The 19,855-nt window shown below is 53.3% G+C and overlaps 5 protein-coding genes across 5 annotated transcripts; 3 read left to right on the forward strand and 2 right to left on the reverse strand.

Moving 5' to 3' along the window:
- Positions 1-5,431: 5,431 nt before the first annotated feature.
- BDZ83DRAFT_756390 (N-acetylglucosaminyl transferase component) lies at positions 5,432-7,773 on the reverse strand (the record flags this gene model as incomplete). The annotated part of the gene is made up of 5 exons (XM_060514735.1): positions 5,432-5,740; positions 5,820-5,908; positions 5,958-6,419; positions 6,473-7,586; positions 7,639-7,773. The coding sequence occupies 5 exons, from the start codon at positions 7,771-7,773 to the stop codon at positions 5,432-5,434; spliced, it is 2,109 nt and encodes a 702-aa protein (XP_060360197.1).
- A 2,131-nt stretch (positions 7,774-9,904) lies between these two features.
- Positions 9,905-10,417, reverse strand: BDZ83DRAFT_588300 (uncharacterized protein; the record flags this gene model as incomplete). The annotated part of the gene is made up of 4 exons (XM_060506123.1): positions 9,905-10,057; positions 10,146-10,219; positions 10,281-10,318; positions 10,377-10,417. 4 exons carry the CDS (start codon positions 10,415-10,417, stop codon positions 9,905-9,907), a joined length of 306 nt encoding a protein of 101 aa, XP_060360198.1.
- A 28-nt stretch (positions 10,418-10,445) lies between these two features.
- Positions 10,446-14,102, forward strand: BDZ83DRAFT_636100 (exonuclease). The gene is made up of 5 exons (XM_060509228.1): positions 10,446-11,289; positions 11,344-11,537; positions 11,676-12,009; positions 12,062-12,252; positions 12,303-14,102. The coding sequence occupies exons 1-5, from the start codon at positions 10,837-10,839 to the stop codon at positions 13,858-13,860; spliced, it is 2,730 nt and encodes a 909-aa protein (XP_060360199.1). The 5' UTR covers positions 10,446-10,836; the 3' UTR covers positions 13,861-14,102.
- A 622-nt stretch (positions 14,103-14,724) lies between these two features.
- On the forward strand, positions 14,725-16,666 carry BDZ83DRAFT_636106 (D-isomer specific 2-hydroxyacid dehydrogenase). The gene is made up of 3 exons (XM_060509229.1): positions 14,725-15,163; positions 15,556-15,685; positions 15,801-16,666. Exons 1-3 carry the CDS (start codon positions 14,895-14,897, stop codon positions 16,545-16,547), a joined length of 1,146 nt encoding a protein of 381 aa, XP_060360200.1. The 5' UTR covers positions 14,725-14,894; the 3' UTR covers positions 16,548-16,666.
- Positions 16,667-18,407: 1,741 nt separating this feature from the next.
- Positions 18,408-18,641, forward strand: BDZ83DRAFT_588268 (uncharacterized protein; the record flags this gene model as incomplete). The annotated part of the gene is made up of 1 exon (XM_060506119.1): positions 18,408-18,641. The coding sequence occupies one exon, from the start codon at positions 18,408-18,410 to the stop codon at positions 18,639-18,641; it is 234 nt and encodes a 77-aa protein (XP_060360201.1).
- Positions 18,642-19,855: the final 1,214 nt, after the last annotated feature.

A 19,855-nucleotide genomic window follows, 5' to 3' on the forward strand; every position in this document is an offset into this window, starting at 1 on the left:
TGTGGCAGGGACGAGGTAACGCACTACTCTTACCAGCGAAAAAGTTTTGCATCTCCCCATCTTTTGCTTCAGCCAGCCTACCCCCGTGGCTCCTGGCCCTGATACAATTTTTTCTGTAAAAATACTACAAACCTCAAACTGATGATCACCGACTTTGATGACTTTGTGAGGCAATTGATGAATTTTTGAGCACTGGACATGAGATCATGAGATCAGGCAAAAATTCTCCGTACAGCCCGGCAATCAGCACAAATCTCACCGCCCGAGAGCGTTCGTTCAGGTACTTCATCTCCACTCTGGGGAAGGGGCCAGTCTACGGAATGCCAGAGCTTGAAGCTTCCCGAGATCTTTCGAGGTCGAATTGGCCAATGTGAGATGAGAATTGGGTGAGCTTCACTCGAGCTACCTAGGTAGGTAGGTTTTTTTGCGGGTGTCCTCCCGTGCCTGGCGGCGGGAAGCCAGCATGCCATCCCCACGGGGTTTTTTTCTCACACGAGCGCAATCACGCACCATGCCATGCCTATCCTGCCCTGCGCCTCTCCTCTCTCTCACTTATCAATCTGCTGGCTTGTTCACCACTAGGCTCAGTGACTTCACTTTTTCTCCATTGAACGCGGAGTAGATATCTTGTCGCCCGTTCTTGATCTTGTGTCCTGACACTTGAGGCTGCTTCCCCAGGGAAGGAGGCTGATGATGATGATGATGCCATACGGGAAGACGAGCCACAACCGCTGGAGACACACCTCTTGATATGACAATCAAAGGGCCAGACGGCCACCGTCACTTCTCATCACTCCGCTTCTCACTTGAGCAGTCTGACCCATCGAACAAGAGCACTGTTGCTGTTCCCGCCGTACTGCCATTGACGCTGCCAACGATAGTCTGGTCCCTTAGTGACCCAAGCCCGGAAGAAAAAAGCTCGGTTTCCGAGTGCTCCGCTCGACCTCGACGTATGTCCTTATCGTCGAAGCATGGCTCCGAGTCGTGCGTCCGACAGCGCTGTATCCGCAGACTGCCAGACGGGTAGACTGAGGAACACCGTCACGGAGACACTCACACGCCCCCTCGGCTCTCTCACACACCTCCTTTCTGGACGACGAACGGCCGTCTTGTTTTGGTAGTCTCTGTGTCTTCCCTCCCCACTCCCACCCCTTCAAACCGCGACGAAAACTTTCGCCGTCGTAGGCCTGACACCAAGCTTGAGCTTTGAATAAAAGCTTCAGGAAAAGCTAGAAAAGTACAGATGAAATCAGATAAGGCATGTGAAGGCCATTGACAATGGCGATGAGAATCTTGAACCTCGCAATTGACTTTTTTCCATTATCCCCATGCGCTCCTTCTCCCGATCTCGATCACATCTCCTAGGTGGCAAGGCACCTAACCTGGCCTCTCGGCTCCCGCAGACCAGCGTCTCCCTCTCACTCGAGAGACGAGACAAGCGCGAATATCCATCCGTACGCTGTAATTGTCCATTTCCGTACTGATCACCGTTTCATCGCAGCAGTACAAAAAGGAAAAGAAACAAGTGTACTTAGTCTCTTGCTGCTCTTATCGCGTGCACCTCTTTCGTGCGCGTGTTCCCACCCGTGGCACCCCCCCTTCCCTTCCCCCTTCACCCCGAGCCACGATCATCTTTCACCCCCGTTTTCTTTGCCCCCTTTTGGGATCAGCTTTGCGGGTCCAGCGTAAAGGTTTCGACGGTCAGGCGGCGCTGCGGGATTGGACTTTGAACTTGTTAGAGGGTCCACAGAACAGTAATGGCATCATGGATTTTCTGTCCCGTCCAAGACCAATTCCCATTCTTGTCACCGTTTTCGTTCGTATCCACCGTATTTTGCGAGGTTAGCGGGCGGTGTGGTCGCCTGGTCAGCATGTCGTGATGTGCGTCAATTTGGCTCGCAGTTTTTGCACCACCCGACGTTGATTTTGAGATGGGATGTCGTTGGAGAGATTAAGTAATCCTTCCAACCCTTTATTTTTTTCTATTTATGACGAACCCAGCTGTAGGGTAATGGCAGGTTTCCCCTCACGCGAACCTCGTTCGACTTTTTTGAGACCTGGGCTCATTTTTGGCTGTCCTTCTCCAATTCGGAGAACCGAGGGACTGGCGAGTGTAACGGCGTCGCGAAGAGCCGAACTGCAGCAGGAGCAAGCGAGGTGTGCAGGAAAAACAGGGCAAACACGCAGTGACACGGTACCTGATAACCTGACCCACTCTTTGCCTTTTATGGATAGGAAGGGGAATGGGCGTGGGGGGGCCAAGAACCGGAACGTCTGTTCCTCGGCTTCTGGAAGTCTGTGAGGTGTTGATGGGATGTGCTTTATTTTGACGATATGGTTCTGGTGGTATATTAGGCATGGGAAGCAAATGGAAGTAGAAGGTCGTCTCCTAAGTGCGCAGTAAGATGTTGAAGATCTAGTAAGGGTATTCACGCAACAGTCTCGAAAGCTTCCTGTAGTAACGCGTGAAAATCTACCCCAATGCTACCCAGGACACGACGAATGCGCTATGAAGCCTCTTGATCCAACGGACCAACAACGGCAACGGTGTTATCTCATCACGTTGTTCCGTTGCCCTTTACCCACCAGAAAACGGAAGACTCGAGGTCATCATATCGAAAGGCCCCCGCCCCCCATGGGGAAGCAGGTCCCGCAAGTTCACTCAGCTGATGTGGATGCCCCTGCTAAGGGATTTAGCTTATCAGTCATCGAGCCATCTGTATGAGATGACTCGAGCTCGGGGCTGTCGGTGGAGAGATTCGTCGGCTGTCGTCTGCGTTGACAATGCTTTGTTGTAACTGACCGACAGAGAGCAGAGTCTTTTGGTCTTGATCGTTGATCCGCTTGCTCGAGCCTGGAGTAGAGTGCGCGAAGTAGGCTTCGAGTAGAGAGTTGCTACGACCGCTGTGCTCTCGCTAGTGTTGTCGACGGCTTGGGACAGAACCTGACAGTTGTTCAAGCTCTGTCATGTAATCTTTCCCAATTTAAAGATGACCCCGGGCTACAAGCCATGAGAAGCAGACAGATCCGGGGGGAGGGGGGAAAGCTGTTCTCGTCTCTCCCCTAGGATGACAATAGCTTCAATGCGCCGCACGCATGTCTGATGAAGCTTTCCGCGTGGGCCTTACCTTGGCTGTCGTAGACTCATTTCGCTTATGCAGATTATGAAACCCAGAGAAAATCAATTGGTTATTAAGAAGCAGAGCGATGTTCAAGACTGGGACCAAAAGGTTGGCAATTGCCTCAGTTGGGTTCAAGACCCATTATGGAACATAATTTCGCAATTGTCACTCTCTGTAGGAGTTATATACTGGGAAACCTCTGGGAGCATGCCTGCGCCAACATTTTAGTCCACAAGAGAGCAAGCTTGATAAGCTATACGCTCTCTGGAATTCTTCGGTGATTTGCATACTACAGATTCAGAACAGGAGCTTCGTCGTGCTGATTGGCTTCAAGTTCAATGCAAGCCTTGTAAAGAGCTAGACGACCTTTGTAATGGACAAGGCGGTAATAGAACCAGTAGTAGGAGAAAGGCCAGACCCTTCCATTCAGAGGATCCCACTCAGCACGCGGTGGTCAAGAGTAGATCTGATTCCCTATCTTATTGTGCGCCCGTTGGGTAATATGAGACAACTCTGCAACAAACCGTCGAAGGATGGCTCTGGAAGCAAAGCAGAATATAAGGCAACGAGACTGTGTCGTACAAGACGGGTGACTATGTGACTGGGTGACTTCCTTCGTCTACCTATTGAACCTCTCCTATTGCAACACGGTCGAGTGCTTACGTTCAATAACTCAAAAGGCAAACCACTTCTGGTAACCCCCAAACTTTCATGCCGCTGTGCTATAAATGCCCTCTGAAAGAAATAATTTCTAAGGCAATGAGAAGAATCCGGGCATAATGTGTTATTCCATGTCCCACGAGTATGTAGGAGATCTCAGCTCGGTGACTCAACTTGCATGTATTCCGTCATAGTGAGCTGATGCCAATTCGCTCATTTAGATCCCAAAAACATTACCAAGCTTCATCAGCTACAATATATCGTTCAATACTCATCATCAACCTATGATGACGTATACACTTTTGGATAAGACCAAAGTGCAGAGAGAGACGGGGCAAATACGCTCTGTTATCTTGCGTACCCCAAATTGGGGTCGAATTCCGTACCCGCGACTCAATGACCGCGGCAGGGAATAGCAGCACCATCAGCACGACGACAACGCTAACGAGGACAACTTTTATGGTCCCTTCCTCAACCTAGACGACGAGCCCGAGCCCCTGGCCGACGGGGTCCGGCAAGAAGCGGAGGCATGGAGAGGGTTTGTCAGTCGCGTCCTGGCGATGCCAGTCCCACGTACGGCCCCAATGCGCTTCTCCCGCCGCTGGAGCCGGACTGTAATATCAAGAGACGCTACGACGGACGAACGTGGCTTCGAAGACGAAGGCCAATCCTACGAGAATGGACGCAAGACTACCACGAAGAGATGTTCAGGACAACGCGGTCAACCCTAAAGCTCAATTCGAAGGGCAAGACTGGACTAGTCTCTGCTGCGGACTTATCCTCTACATCTTCGAAATCTATGCCCTTGAGCCCTAAGCTCGAGGAGGGAAGAGGTCGAAGGGGTTTGAAAGCTCACGACAGCGACCCCAATACGGCCCCATCTAACCAAGCTACGCGGCGGGTTCGAGGATAAAATCACACCGACGCTATATCAATGACATGAAGGTCGTGCATATCTCTAGTATCTAGCACGTACATAAAAGCCGCGCAATGTGACCTGGCTCGCACGTTTCAATGTAATCACCGACCTCGTAGATATATACCACGCCAGCTTTGAGTCCCAGCGTCCCAGGCACGCCAGCTAGATATAATACCGTCGAGAAGGGGCAAGCCAGACTTTCGTATGAATGGCACAAGAAACCACCACTCCCCCTTAATCCACACAAACTCAGCCAACAGAAACCAAGGAACCTCCTCGCCCTACTCTCATTCCTTACCTCCGCCTCCTCCGCCTCCCAAACATGAGACTGTACCTTATAATCCCCCTCCGTCCCAGCCAAAACCACCATCAGCGCCTCATCTGATCACACGCCTGCTGTGGCCTCGCGGGATCCGGTGAAGCAGGGACGGAGTGTCTCCAGTACACAGGGGATAACAAAACGACGACAATGATGACTCGCGGTTGAGTCATAGCTTTTGGGGTTTGGGGAGGATCCGTGGGTTACTGGGGCTTCATGGAGGTAAGATGATATGAGACCGAGGTCAAAGATATAGAGAAAGTCTATCGGCCACACACATACATACACACACACACACACACACACACACACACACACACACACACACACATCACACATCACAAGAGAGCAACATCAACACAACAGGCCGTCATTCTCGCAAAAAAATAAAAAACGTAAGAATTTCATTATCTAGTGATGATACCTCGTCCTCCCCCCGCCCCCGATCCCCGTGGGATACCTTTTCCCATTCATCACAAACGGCACGGGCTTCCTACTGGGCTGCACCGTCGTGATGGCGTCCCACATCTGGCGGAAGCTCGCGCGGCGCGCGGGGAGCATGCTGTACTGCAGGCTGTACAGGTTCTTGCGGTTGAGCGGCGGGACAAACTTGCCCGTCACCAGGCAGAGTACGACCGTGGGCGAGAGGTAGTGCTTGCGGATGCGGTTGCCCATCTGAAAGTACTGGTGGAACATGGCGCGGAAGGTGAGGGGGATGGACTAGTGGGCGTGTCAGAAGTCGAGTTCGACAGGCAATGGTAATTGTGAGGGAGTTGGGGGGGGGGGTGCGAATACGTACCTTGAGGTAGATGACCGAGGTCGGTGGTTCGTTGGAAGCATTATTAAGTCTATAGTCAAGGGTATCTCGAAGTTCAAAACGGATGCCGCCTACTCCAAATTAGTCAGGTTCTTCTCATTGATGTGGAGTGATATTCACCTGGTAGTCGCCTCGGGTCTTTGACCCGCAACATCAGCGCAAAAAGGGGAAAGTGGTTTAGACAAGAGAGAAGCGTATCAAAAACAGCCTTTAGCGAAATGATGACCATTCGTGCGACGGCGAAGTTCAAGTAGAACACCACGACGGTCGGAAGGAGGAAGAAAAGTAGGGTGAAGAGGATAGTGCCCACGAGAAGCTGGTCCAGGTCGTAGTCGCACGAGTCGATACGGTTGCGAAGGACATTGTGCTTCTTGCCGCGGAACAGGTGAAAGAGCGAGATGAGTATTGTGAGTTGCCAATGGTAGATCCGGGCAGATGCCAGGTAAAAGGAGTAAATGTGTACGGTCAAGCTCGAGAGCAGGTCGGAGAACATGGCAATGGGCATGCTGGCGCCGGCAAAGCTGGAAAAGCCAATGAACCAGATAATGTGAGGTAATAAAGGCTGAAGCGTCGCGATGCAGTCTATTCAAGTCAGTAATGGTTCTCTCCAGAATTCCGGACGATGGCAAACTCACTTGACCAGTAATCAATGACCCAGAGGAAAAGGTCTCCTAGGAAGAGAGCCAACTCGCTATTCAGCTTCAAACCCGCAGGCCATCCCATTAGCCACGATATACTCCTTTGAAGCGCCTCGACCGTGTACACCCTCAGAAGCTCGCTGATTGCGTTGGCGGCCCACTCGGCGTTGTCAATGATATAAGAGCCCAACGCGATGCCAATAATGACATCGTTAGCAACGAGCCATAAACTGTTGTAGAAGCGTATGTAGTCAGGATGACTGGTCGTGACGCTCTCCCAATCATTCTTGCGCTGTCGCAACGTGGTGTACTGCATGGGCCAGTAGCAAAACTGCTGTAGTCGAATCTCTACTTGTTGCGCCGTTGCCGATATGTCCTTCAAAGCTAGGTAGTCGTCTCTTAGTCGGAATTCTAAGATTTGAAGGAGCAACTCGGCGACCGCCCTATGACCCATGAGCATGTAGACGAACCCCCATTGAATCAGCGGGAGCAGGTAGAAGATCAAGAGGTCCCAGACGAAATTCCGCATCGATGTTGCATGCTCCACCACTCGCTCCGAGACGCTCAGAGATCGCTTGGGTCGGGTGCCGATCCGGGAGATGTTCTTCTGCAACAGCTGCTCCAGCTCCCATGACCAATTAATTTGGTTCACAATCTTTGGCAGGGCTCTCTCCTTTGGCGACGGAGACCGCTTGATGATGGTGTGTTGTTTCAGCTTTTCCACCAGTTTTCTCTTTTCCTCCTTCACCTTCAGCTCCTGCCTCTCTTCTTCAGCCATGTGTTCTGTCGGCGGTAGGCCCGGAGCCTCCTTGTTCCCAAGCGCGAGCGAGATGGGGTTCAGCGAGATGTACTGCATCCTGCTGGGGCGCGGACGGTCATAGAGTATGATCTGTATGCTGAGGGCCTTGGCGCACGCGATTCGGGGCGACTTTGCGCCAGCTGGTGTGGTTGCGATAAAGAGGGAGGGATCGAGTACGACGGCTTCGCTAGGGTTCGTCAGACCGAGGACGTGCATCGCATTGTGGCCGCATCGTTCGTATATGCTATTGACGGGGTGAGGGGAGTTTCGAAAGAGGGTGCCGATCTTGAGGGCGAATTCGACATGGCCGGCCTGTAGATTGGTCAATTGGTGCACGAGCTGGCGGTCTAGGGGGGTTACTAACATCGACATCGTCGAGAATGGCCACGACGAAGACATCCAGGCTCGAGTTCCTCCATCCCACAACGACGCCAGGCAGGTCGGAGCGCTGGATGTCCGTCGGCCAGAATATCCTCATTAAACCGTCATTTTCTGGCATGTCAGCCGAGGGCAGCGCGGGAGACGGCGCTCAGAAGGAGCCTCTCCGTCGCAACTGTTCCCTGGCCGAGACGCCAGCTCCGGTGGATCGGGGGTGCTGTGTCGAGTCCGTCATTAGCCAGATGCTTCACAACCTACATGTCTCAGCGGGGGGATCGAAAGGGTTTGTCGTACCAGGTTCGCCTCCTTGGTGGCCAATCGTTCCACGGGGATGAATATGACGAGGTAGACGAAGGTCAAGAGCGCGAAACCTTTGGCGGCGCGTGTCTAGACATGGATGTTAGGGTTGAGAACGAGGCAGCGCATAGGTAGCTGGGCCCGAGAGAGGGAGGGAGGATCATCATACAATAACTCCGTAGTCCCAGGCGAAAATGGCAAGCTCATAGAGACGTGTGACCAGATCCCATCGAGCGGTGATGTAGCCAGCTACGAAGATCCCAAGGCTGAGAACCGAGAGGGGGTGCATAGAATCGTTATTCTCTTGGATAGTGCATGCCGAGGCTTGTCGCCAAGGAGAGGTACTGGTGTGTCGGGGCGGAAAGGACCTAGATTGAGCGTCGGACTGCAGACTCGGCGGCGGTGATTGCGGGACAAGCGCGGGGGGGAAGAGGGGGGTGGAAGCTTGGAAAGGATCGTGGGGTCGCAAGCTTGATTCGAGGTGTCTTGGAGAGCTTTTGGAGGAGGACGAGGGCCGGGCGAGGACTGGCTTGGTGCGATGATTCGAATCCGTTGGTGTAGCACCGCAGTTGGTGTCGTGTTGCTTTGCGCAAAGATGTTCCGGAGGGGAGGAAAAGAAGAAGACGGGACGTGGAGTCGTGGAGGGATGTGGGCGTGGATACTCTTGAGTCTCTGCAGTCTGGACGGCCGATGGAGTAAAGGTACTCGACGCGGACCTTGGAAGGGCACAAGACAAGATGGGACTAGAAACTATGTAGAGAGCCAGGGGACAAGCTTCACGCGCGCGTGGAGGGATGCGGTAAATCTGGGAATTTGCCATGTAATTATTGGAGGGACAGAACGGGGGGTACAAGAGGTTTGGCAGCTTTGGGGTTAGCTGAGGTGGAGGACGTCAAGACATCACCTCAGGTTCTGCCTCTAGGTACCTCAGGGAGTTAGTCCCTGTTGGTTTCTCTGCAGTGTACCGTCCAGCCTCCAGCCTAAGGTACATACGCATACAGGTCGCTCTGCCGCTAGCGAAATGTCTCGCTAGCGGGTCTCGCGTCCACTAAAGGAGACGGGAGATCTGGACATTTTCCAGGTTTGGCTCTACTCTGCAGGAGTCCTAGGAGTTCCTGCTGACCAGTGACCCGCGGGACGCTCTCAGAGGGTCTGACGGGGATGTGGGCGGTCTGGAACCTGGAACGAGCCCCCACTCTGCTTGAGCTTGGCTTTTTCATAGCTGGGACTGGCCCACCTCGGGTCCATGCTTCCATTTTTTTGCTAGGTTTTTTCCATAGGTAATAGTGACCCGGCGCGATCTGGTGAAAGTAAATCTACCAACATCACGTGGGCTGATGCATCACATCAAGGTACCTACCCAGAAGTATTCGGATAATTTTACACACGTTTTGTACTTCATATAACATATAGTTGTGCTCATATGTTGGAACAATTGGCTTTCCGTGTCCATCATGCAACTTGGGGGCCTCCTTGATCGTGCATCAAGTCGATGGAGACTTGGCGGTGATCTCAATATTGACACATGTCCGGCAATGAACCCACGTTACACCGTTTACTTGCACAGCCATCCAGAATTCCTTTCCTTCCCTTTTCTGTCTGGTTCGCGTTGCGGTTACTAAGGGACTACCAACATTACCTACTCTATGAGCTTGTGAGGTACCTGAGGTATCACCCCGTTGTCTGCATCCCAGGAGTTTCTCTCGGAGAGATTCAAGCTTACCTGAGAGTCTACTCAGTCCAGACGTTAGTGTCCACATCCAAGTCACCATTTGAATAGGTAGCTGGCGCGCAGACGCGTCATGGAAAAACCAGGAATAAACACATCATATTGGGAGATTGCCGTCCTTAAACACTGCCACATTGTGCCCAACAAATGCAACCTCGAAAAACGCCAAAGAAAACTAGCTTGCGAGATATCTTGTCCGGACCCGGAATGTCTCCTGCACAAGTGGTCAGATTCTCCTCTCCAAGAACACGTTGCAGCAACTGGGAAGCATTCTGACGCAGCACTCACATTTACGTCCCATGTATGTCGCATCGTTGTCTTTTTGGTCTTCCCGCGCCTCATCCAGCAGCTTGTCTATGCCGCGTTCCTTGAGAGCGACCTTTCTGCCAGTCAGTCATTATGTTCTTCCTCGTCGCTCACCCAAGCTTGGTTGTGAGTGCAGCCATCATCGTGGAGACGTGACCTACCGTTAAACACTTTTGGTAGTTCTTGAATAGATCGGCGCACTCATTGTTGTCTGTGCCGGTGCCTCTCAGGTACTCTCCATCCTGTCGTTAGATGTCTCCTTCGTCATCCATATCATGTGCAGGGAATCAACTTACTCTCACTGTACCATTTCAAGAAGCATGTATCGTAGCGCCTGTTCCAACAGAGTTAGCAGTCCGTTTGTGGATCGCTTCACAAGATCAATCACGTACTCCTTGACTTCATTGCATTCGGGGGCTAAAGACGCAGACATGATGGATGCTTTTCTGTTGACGGAACTCACGGAGGAGTGAGAGGTGAAGTTGCAGGTTGTGGCTAGAAATGGAGACAAAATCCTCACAGGGGCCTGAGTGCCTAAGGTCAGCGGCGTCATCCGCTGTAAGTCGAAGGCTCCCGTACCCAAGACTCTTGTCCCTTTCACCTTAAGGTACCCTCATCAGCTTCATTCTCTCTGGAAACAATTGCAACTTCTCAATGCCACTTAATTTTAATAGCAACACTGGTTTCCCGCGTTTTTCTGTCAGCATCGAATGATTTCGAACCCTTCATCATCATCACAATACCAATACCTCTTCCGTTCCTCGAAGCACAACCTCCGCCAAGCATCGAGGTCGCTTATCCATGCGTTTATCGATTAGATAGCACATCTAATCTTATCGGCCGGGGCCTTTCATGGTGGGCTCTTTTTTTTGTTCAATCGTCAAACTTCGCAGCGAAACCGCGACAGCCTCCACCGAGAACCACACCCGCTGCGCCGATACGATGGCGTCCCCCCAGGACTTCAAGTCTCTTCAGGACAAGGTCCAGGCCGCGCTTGTGGCCACTGTCAAGTCGGTCAACCGTGTCTCCGCCGAGGACCTTCCCTTCCAGCGCGCCGTCAACCCCAGTGTCGGCGACGATCTCGACGCCAAAACCACACGGATTCTCGAGCTCTCGACCACACTCCTCAAGTCAGCTGCAGAGGTCTGCGGACTCAATGCGCCCGACCTCGAAGATGCCGACGACGTTGATATGCGCTGGCGAAGCATCGTGGACGTTGTCGACTCAGTCTTGGAGAAAGCCGACACATCTATTGACGAGTACACCGGAGCTTTGAAGAGGAAGGATGCGCCTGCTGCTGATGCCGTAAGTGCGCTCCATGATTCGATACGGAATATCGTGTATACTGACGCTACATAGGCTCCCCAAGCGAAGAAGCCCAAGACGGCTGGAGGCGTTGTCCGCAGTGCCAACATCACTAAACCCCAACTCCACTTCGATCAGCCGGTCGACAACAACGCTCCATGGAAGCCCCTCGTTACCGCAAAGCCCCATGCTACGGTTCCTTTGGAGAAGAGCCTGATCACTAGCGAAACTGAAGAGGGTTTTGTCCAGTACGACTACCAAACTTTCTTACCGTTGATATTTCCTAGAGTGCCCAGTTCCGACAAGGTCGCATACAAGGCTGCAGCCAACTCTCGCAGGAGATTGGAGAAGTTACTATTACTCAATGATACTGACAGGGAGACTAGATACAAGCATCCCTACGAAACCGAAATCCTCGAGGCGAAATACCCCAATCGCGTCTACGAACAAGCCGAGCCGATTCCATGGCAGCCCGTCGAAGGCACGGAAGCCATCTACGTCGACACATATGAAGGGGTCTTGAAGATGCTGAAGGATCTGAAAAAGGCCAAGGAAATCGCCGTCGACCTGGAACATCACGACTTCAGAACATATGTCGGACTCACCTCGCTGATGCAGATTAGCACAAGAGAACAGGACTGGATTGTAGACACTCTGAAGCCATGGAGACAGCAGCTTCAGGTGCTGAACGAGGTTTTTGCCGACCCCAGCATAATCAAGGTTAGTACTACTGAGCTCACTGACGCTTTCTCAATGAGACTAATTATTCTAGGTCTTCCACGGCCCCTTTATGGATATGGTTTGGCTGCAGCGCGATCTTGGTCTGTATGTCAACGGTCTGTTCGATACCGGAAGTGCATGCGAAGCGCTACACTACCCTCAAAAGAGCTTGGCATTTCTTCTCAAGAAGTTTGTCAACTTTGACGCCGACAAGAAGTACCAATTGGCCGACTGGAGAGTGCGGTAAGTAAACCCCTGAAGCGGCCTCCCTGAGATACTAACATTGAGGATAGCCCCCTTTCTGAAGAGATGCTGTACTATGCCCGTTCTGATACCCACTTCCTACTTTATATTTACGACAAGATGCGCAACGAGCTCGTGATGAAGTCGGATAGGGGCAACCCCAGTACCGACTACATCGAAATGACGCTCCAGAAGTCTAAAACCCTCTCATTAAGTCGGTATGGTGGTGAGACATTCGACCCCAAGTCTGGCAAGGGAAGTAAGGGCTGGTACAACACTCTTCTGAAGCACCCCATGCCCTTTTCGGGCCAGCAATTTGCCGTATATAGAGCCATCTGGGAATGGAGAGACGAGGTGGCACGGAAAGAGGACGAAAGTACAGCCTTTGTCATGCCCAATGGTATCGTTGGCGATATCGCAAAACATATGCCACCAGATGCCAAGGCTCTACATGCCCTGATACCCAATCACGCCTTCATCGCACGGAAGAACGTCACCGAGATATGGACGCGCTATCAGGAGGCACGAGAAAGGGGCATCAACGAACCGCGTCTGCTGGACTTCTTCAAGTCGGAGCTTCCAAGGGCCGCTGCTAAGCCTCTGGCAGTGGCTACGAGCGAGGATGCGGCCGAGGGAGCGCTGGAACCTGCCCTCTTGTCAGAGTCTCAGCTATTCGGCCGCATGGCTCTGAGCTCGGCCTGGGAACAGCCAGCCTCTGCAGCTAATGGCCTTGGAGAGTATGTCATGCTCCCGTGGCAGAAATTTGTGCAAAATGCGAAGACGGTCGAGGTCATTCCCGAGGAAGATGTTGCTATGGAGGGAGGCGTCGAGGCGGAAGCCAAGGCTGCTGCGGCCGCTCAACCCGCTGAGCCTGAGGTGGAGGAGGAATTCACCCTCAAGGCTGGCACGAAACGGAAAGCTCCTACAGCAGACGCTTCTGATGTTAGCGACAACGAGTCTGAATCCGGTGAGAGCTCCATCGACATTGTCCTGGAGCGGCCAGAGTCCGAGAGGAAGTCAAAGAAGCACGGCAAGACGGATGCTGGCGAGCGCGAGGCAAAGGTGGCTGCGAAGAGGGCAGACAAGGTGGCGCGCTACACTGAAGATTACGGCAAGGCCGCTGCCGAAGTACAACGCTTGGAGAAGGAAGTCGCCAAGAAGAAGGCCGAGCCGGCTCAATTGGAGGAGGCGAAGGAGACGGCCGCGGAGAAGCAGAGAAAACTGCAAGGATACCTGACGGCGATCAACAACCGCAAGTCCAAGACGGAGAAGAAGGCGGCGAAGAAGGCCGAGAAGGCCCAAAAGGAGGCGGAGAAGAAGGTAAAGAAAGAACAGAAGCGTGCCGCGAAGAAGGCCCAGAAGGAGGCCAAGAAGGCCGAACAGCAGGAGGCTGACGGTGCGGACTCGAGCGACAGCGAGGAAGAAGAGGAGACGTTCGATTACACCAAGGCCACATCAGTGCTCCATGCGGCGAGGACGGGCAACCGCGGCAAGACGCACGTCAAGCCGACGTTTGACCCGTATGCGAAGACGGGTGATGAGCCGCTCAAGGGCGCGAGAAAGGCGCCGCCTCCCAGGGGTGAGAGGAGCGCTACGTTTAGGAAATAAGATGGGTGAGGTTCGTGTTGGGGTTTGCTGTCAAGGGGTTTGCAGCTTGATGGGAGTAGGATAATTGGAACGTGAGTGGATGAATCAGTAGCAATACTGTTCCGGGCGAGAGAAGCCCTCGGGCAGATGGTCCCGTCTAGAGTTAGGAACAGGACCAGAACTTTTTACAAACAGAGAGAAATGATGCCATCATTACATGCATGTCTAGAAGCAGTAGCAGAGCTCATCAGACTGATTTGTGAGGGATGTTGTTCCGTTCTACGTGTTGCATGAAAAGACGAGCGCCTTTCGTGAAGGTCTCTCAGACATTGTAAGCCGCATGGTAAGCACGGAATTCCTTCCGCGGTCGAAGGCATAGGTCTTCCGGGTTCCTCCCCACGTTTTGGATGAGGGTGTCGAGGGGCTTGGGGTATGTGGTTGTGTGGATGGATCATGGATGTGTGGATGTCAAAAGTCAAGCCGCGCCATCTCCACACCGCGCCCTTCCATCGAGTAGCAAACACGCGCATGTCATACATGAAGTGCCGCCGATCTTATCGCATCCCGGCAGTGGGAAAATGCGGAGCGCGGAGCAAGTAGCATGGCACTAGCGAGGTTGGGAACTTTGGAAGGGAGCAGCAAAGTGTTATGTCCGGAGGTGTGGCGCCCCTGAGGCTGTTTTCTTCTTGCTTTTTCTGATGTTTTGATAAGATAACCAACCGTACGTACAAAAGTACCTAAGGTATATCATCGCTCTTTCTGCAAGACTGAGGTTGGAGGTTTTTGACTTCACAGCTGTGGCTTGCATATATAAAGTTGATACGAGATCTTTTAGACTTTTGAGACTAAACAAGACATCGACTGCGCGACTTTAACACGGGCTCCATCTTTAGGGCGTGTTTGTCACCGTACGCATAGGACACTCACCTCCTTATTATCATCTACCATGCTCACATCTTGATAGAACTCATCAACACTCAGACAACTACGTCAAGCCTTCAAAGGACAAACAAGACGACACACCTTTCAACCTAATTCAACCAACGAAGGAAGCAATGACCGACCCCGCGACGGAGGTAAAGAAGCCGGCCCGCCTGCCCTCAGCTACGCACCATGTCATCGTCAAGCTCGAGACAATCCACGTGCCGCCTCCGGAGGTCAACGATGGCGACCTGGGAGCAGGAGTGACGCACGAGGTTATCGGGTACGAGTATACCAGGCCCTCAGAGAGCGCCGTCGCGGCGGCGAGGGCGTGGCCTGCGAGCGTGCTGATTACGACGACTGTGCCTATTAATCGGGAGACGCTGGGGGAGGCGCCGCATTTGTGAGTTTTAGGTTGTATTCTCTTCGAGTTTGGTGAGATTGGGGGTTGGACTGTTGTGATTGAGGTTAGAGAGGAGGGTCGAAGTTTTGGAAAGTTGAAGAGAGGATCTCAGGGGGAAGGGAGCTGTTGATCCTAAGAGTGATGAAGCTAACGGTCGGGCAAGGTTGTCTGCCGCAGGATCGAGTGATTCTATCTACCAGACAACGAGATTGAGAGAGTATGGTGTAACGGGCAGGGCTGATGACTTTGGAAGTCTTCTCTGGAAGACTCCCGTTGGACAAGTGTCTGCTTCGGCTGGAAAATGACCAATCTGCCTACATTACTGTGCTTCGATTCAAACCCGATATAGCTGGTTCGAAAGCGAGTAATAGCTGACGACGTGGACGACGCAGAAAGTGTATCATCACAGAGACTGTGGGAACGGATCACATCGATCTAGAAGAGTGCAGGCGTCGCGGCGTAACTGTGATATACTCGCCCAACGCAACAGTCGAAGCCGTCTCCGAGCACGCCCTCGGCTTGGTAAGTCCTCCCGCTCCCTACCTAGAATGATCTCTCAACATGTAAATTCACGAGCCTTTGACTAAAGGTGGGAAGAGAAACATATTCACTGACATTGAACACGGGGGAACTCTAGTACTTCTCATCCCGCAGACGCTTCGTGACGCTTCACAACACGATGATGGACCACGCCGAGGGCCGTCCGAACCCCTGGCGCGCAGAGGGAAGCATGTCCTCCCTCCTCCTCAATAGCGAAGGTCGCCCGCCGCATACCTGCGGCAACGAGGTGGTGGGTATGATCGGCTACGGGCCCATAGGGCAGCGCGTCGCTAAGATGTGTCGCGCGCTGGGGATGGAGGTCCTCGTCGCCGCGAGGAAGAACGATACCGCACCTGTCGAGAACGGTAACCGGGTCACTCCGGCCACCACCGACGCCTCTCAGCCGAATGGCAACGGAGACGCCCACCGCACACCCTTCGCAGAGGTCCTCCGCCGCGCGACGACGCTCTTCCTCATCGTACCCCTCACAGCAGAGACTAAGAACCTCGTCGGCGAGGCTGAGATGGCGACGATGAGGCCTGACGTCGTGATTATCAACGTTGGGCGGGGTGGGACCGTCAACGAGGCCGCGCTGGTGGCGGCGCTGCGGGAGGGGAGGATCTCGGGGGCGGCGACGGATGTTTACGAGGTTGAACCGGCGGGGAGCGGGCGGGATAGCGTGTTGTTAGGGGAGGGAGCGCGGGATCTGAATTTGACGCTGACGCCGCATTTGGCGTGGTGCGCTGATCAGACGAGGGTGAATATTCGGAGGGTTGTCGGGGAGAATGTGCGGTTGTTTTTTGGGGGTGGGAAGGGGAGTAATGTTGTGCTTGATATGCGGTGAGACACCTAGATTTTGCGGTTCGAGGAAATGGGATAGTTTCATCTCATAGAAGTAGGGTGACTTTGGTTGGAATAGCATCTTGACGTCTGAATGAATGTCGATGAGATCGTGTGTGTGAGCCAAGAGATCGATGAGGTTATTCTCACCGAGGATCCTAAGCTTCCACCCCAGATTGACGCGTCCGCTCGCTGCGACACCCCACACTTTGCGCCTTTTAAATGCCCGAAGACGACCTCGCATCTCATTGGTGCTTGAGACTGCTTCCAAGTGATGCCAAGACATCTGTCTGATCCCCGGTGAGCCTCAAAGGTTATTCGAGTAATATTCGATCTCGATTATGAGCCTTCATGGATATCCCATATGTTTAAGCTTGCGCCATCAACTCAATCGATCCAAATCATATAGATAGCACTTCCGACAAGAGTTCAGGATCAGACTAAGCAAAGAATGGGCAAGTAGAATCAAGCACAATCATCTTGAGAGTCATCGCGCCATGCAAGCCTCACTTCTCTCATGTGTCGTACCAAGCTCCGGGAGGCGTTACAAGTAAAGCGTCTAGCAATGACTCGTCTCACGCGAGCTCCGTTGCTCAAAATCGTTCGAGCTTTGTTATGCTTGAAACATCTAAACTTCTCCCACCTGTGCCGCCGGTGGTGCCCACAGTGACGCAGTTTCCGCGAGATTTGCTTCTTCTCTCGCGACTCGACCTAAGCAATAATCTCTCACAAACATGCAAGAGCCTGCAATTCACGGGTTTTCAGAGGGTCTCGTCATCAAAAACAACTCAGTAAATTGACGAGATATTTCGTCTAAGCCACAGTGATGCGTTCACCCGTTCGGTGAGTGAGTGAGTAAGTGAGTGAACGGCATCGTCCGCCGTGCGCTGGAAATGCAGGATGCGGGAGGTCCCCACTGATCGCCTTCAATTTCCTCAACCCCTGGGCTCTGCTCTGGGCTGAGCTGAGCTCAGCTGTCCGGATGAAACGTCAGTTGCTTCCTAGCGTCTTACCTCGAGTACGGACATCGAGTGAGTAAGCCGCTGTATCCAAAAGTGAACGGCGGGCTGCAGCTTTACCCATTTACTTGATGTGCTGGTTCGTCTGATGAACTCTCATGTTGAGTTCTTAGAGACATGAGATGTGGGTGAGTGGAGGTCTGTCATGTCATAAAAACAACAGAGCCACGCAGCAGTTGCCAAGACAGTGCCGCGGGATCCACCACGGGAAATGTCAGAATGTGGGGATTTGGGACGATGGGTAAGGGGTACCAGCAGAAACTCTCGCTCGGGAGAGCCAAGCCTTTCTTGTTCTCCCATGTTGATGACTTGGCATAGAACAAGCTCTCAACGTCAGTCAGGCATCGTCAATTCTCGATTGGCCTCTTGAGTTGAGGTGAATGGGTCTGTCTGATGCAAATAGAAGACCAAAAGGTCTAGAACACGATTCCGAGCGGGAGACTGGGATGCTTCCCGCCCCGCCGGGACGGGGTGCCGCGCGCTCAGGGGCCGGCTGGCCTCCTGGCGCTCGTAATGCGTTCGTTTGTTCGAAACGCGGGCCCCAGAAGCAATTTACATTGGACATACGCTACAACCCACAGAGAACACCAGACCTAGATGAAGGGAAACAAATCCCAGGGATGGGTCTACTTTGAGCAATCTATATATGAACTTGCCGCGACTTTCCCTTTTCCTCCGAAAGTCTCCTTTTGATCTTGCTCTCCATTCTCACACACCACCGTTCATTCGTGCTTCAATTCTTTGCATCTCCTTGGGCTGGACTCGGATAACTCTCGTTTACAATACAACCAAAAAACAAAATCACACTCGTTCTTACCCATTCTCCGAACTTCAAGCGCCTCAAGATGCAGCTCTCCGCCCTCCTCCTCCTCGCCCCTGCCCTCGTGGCCGCAACTCTCGACCCGGCCACCTCCAACACCAAGGGCAAGTGTCCCTCAAGCTACAACTGCAGCGCCACAAAGGTCTCAAAGGCCATCCAGGCCGCCGAGTGCTCCCACAACACCCGTACCAGCAAGACCCAGACGTTTGCCGTCTTCGAGACCGACCACCAGTACGACGGCAACTTCCCTCTCGCCTAATTTTTCTTGGCATCTGCTGTTAGTGAATGAGTGAGCCTACCACCAAATTACTAACAGCCGAAAACTCTTCACCTCCCCTTGCCGGAGCCCGCATCCGCGATGGCCTCACAGCCGCCGTCGGGCACCGGACTGATGTCGGCCGACCAAGCCGACCCCGAACCAGGCTCCGGGACACCTCCGGAGCCGAACCCCACCTCAAGAGCTAAGCGACGCCGCGACGCCGAGGCACAGCCGACCCGGCCCAGCCTAACGGGAAGCCAGCTTGATGCCACCACCGACGCCCCTACCTCGGCCGAGGGGCCCGCAGCCTCTACCGCATCTGCTCCGAGCGGATCTGCCACAGGGTCCGTCTTGACAGCCCTTGCAGAAGAAGCTAGACAGTACGAGGCACGGAAAGACGTCTTTCTGACCATTGCACGGTCCGTCGACAGCGTTGTCGCCAGCTTTGACGGTTCTAGAAAGCAGATCGCGAAAGAAGCCACTGCCTATGTCATTCAAACCCTCAAGAGACTGATCAATCACGAGACAAGCCCAATAGCGGCCCGGAGTTGGGCGGCTGTCGTCGCACCGATGGCGGGCAACACCACTGCGGCGACCCGGAGCGGCCAGAGCTGCCAGAGCTCTGCCCGCCCGAAGGCCACACTCCCCGCCGAGGATCAGCCGCAGGCGCAGCCGAAGGAGGACCTCCGCATCTTTGCCCGCGTCCCGGAAGAAAGCTTAGCGGCCGCTCGGAAGATCGCACCGTTCGCCGTACGACAGATCGTCTGTAAGGCCGTTGGCCTGGGGCTAGCGGACCTTCCCCACGTCTACCATATCAGCACAGGTTACTCTCTGAAGCCGCGAAACAAGCAAATACAGGAAAGACTACTTACAAGTAAGGCAAAGCTGGCGGAATGCCTCGGCGCCCACCAAGTCGAGACGCCTATCAAGTGGCACACATACGTTGTGCCGCGATGCCCAACAAAACTACACAGCATTGGCGGGGACGTCCTGGACCCAGCCACACTCGTTGAAGATGAGGTCTTCGCACAGACAGGACAGAAGCCTGTCCTTGCTCGACCGTCCCGCCTTGGGCCCAACCCAGTCACGAACGAAATATCTTGGCTCATATCATTCACATCAGAGGTCACGCCCTTCAGGCTCTTCAACCAAAGCGGCAGATCTCTGCCCATCAAAAAACGAAGGACGCTCATCCGACATGACCCCGGCTGCCA

This window comes from Colletotrichum acutatum (assembly GCF_030867785.1).
Source record: "Colletotrichum acutatum strain CBS 112980 chromosome Unknown BDZ83scaffold_125, whole genome shotgun sequence".
Classification (NCBI taxonomy): domain Eukaryota; kingdom Fungi; phylum Ascomycota; class Sordariomycetes; order Glomerellales; family Glomerellaceae; genus Colletotrichum; species Colletotrichum acutatum.

What these genes read in the sequence shown, in the direction of transcription:
- BDZ83DRAFT_636106 (XM_060509229.1), top strand. Translation starts at nt 14,895, where the DNA reads ATGACCGACCCCGCGACGGAGGTAAAGAAGCCGGCCCGCCTGCCCTCA. An exon ending in CTGGGGGAGGCGCCGCATTT is followed by an intron (nt 15,164 to 15,555) that starts GTGAGTTTTAGG and finishes TGGACGACGCAG; the next exon opens with AAAGTGTATCATCACAGAGA. An exon ending in CCGAGCACGCCCTCGGCTTG is followed by an intron (nt 15,686 to 15,800) that starts GTAAGTCCTCCC and finishes GGGGAACTCTAG; the next exon opens with TACTTCTCATCCCGCAGACG.
- BDZ83DRAFT_636100 (XM_060509228.1), top strand. Translation starts at nt 10,837, where the DNA reads ATGGTGGGCTCTTTTTTTTGTTCAATCGTCAAACTTCGCAGCGAAACC. An exon ending in CCGACCCCAGCATAATCAAG is followed by an intron (nt 12,010 to 12,061) that starts GTTAGTACTACT and finishes TAATTATTCTAG; the next exon opens with GTCTTCCACGGCCCCTTTAT. An exon ending in TTGGCCGACTGGAGAGTGCG is followed by an intron (nt 12,253 to 12,302) that starts GTAAGTAAACCC and finishes CATTGAGGATAG; the next exon opens with CCCCCTTTCTGAAGAGATGC.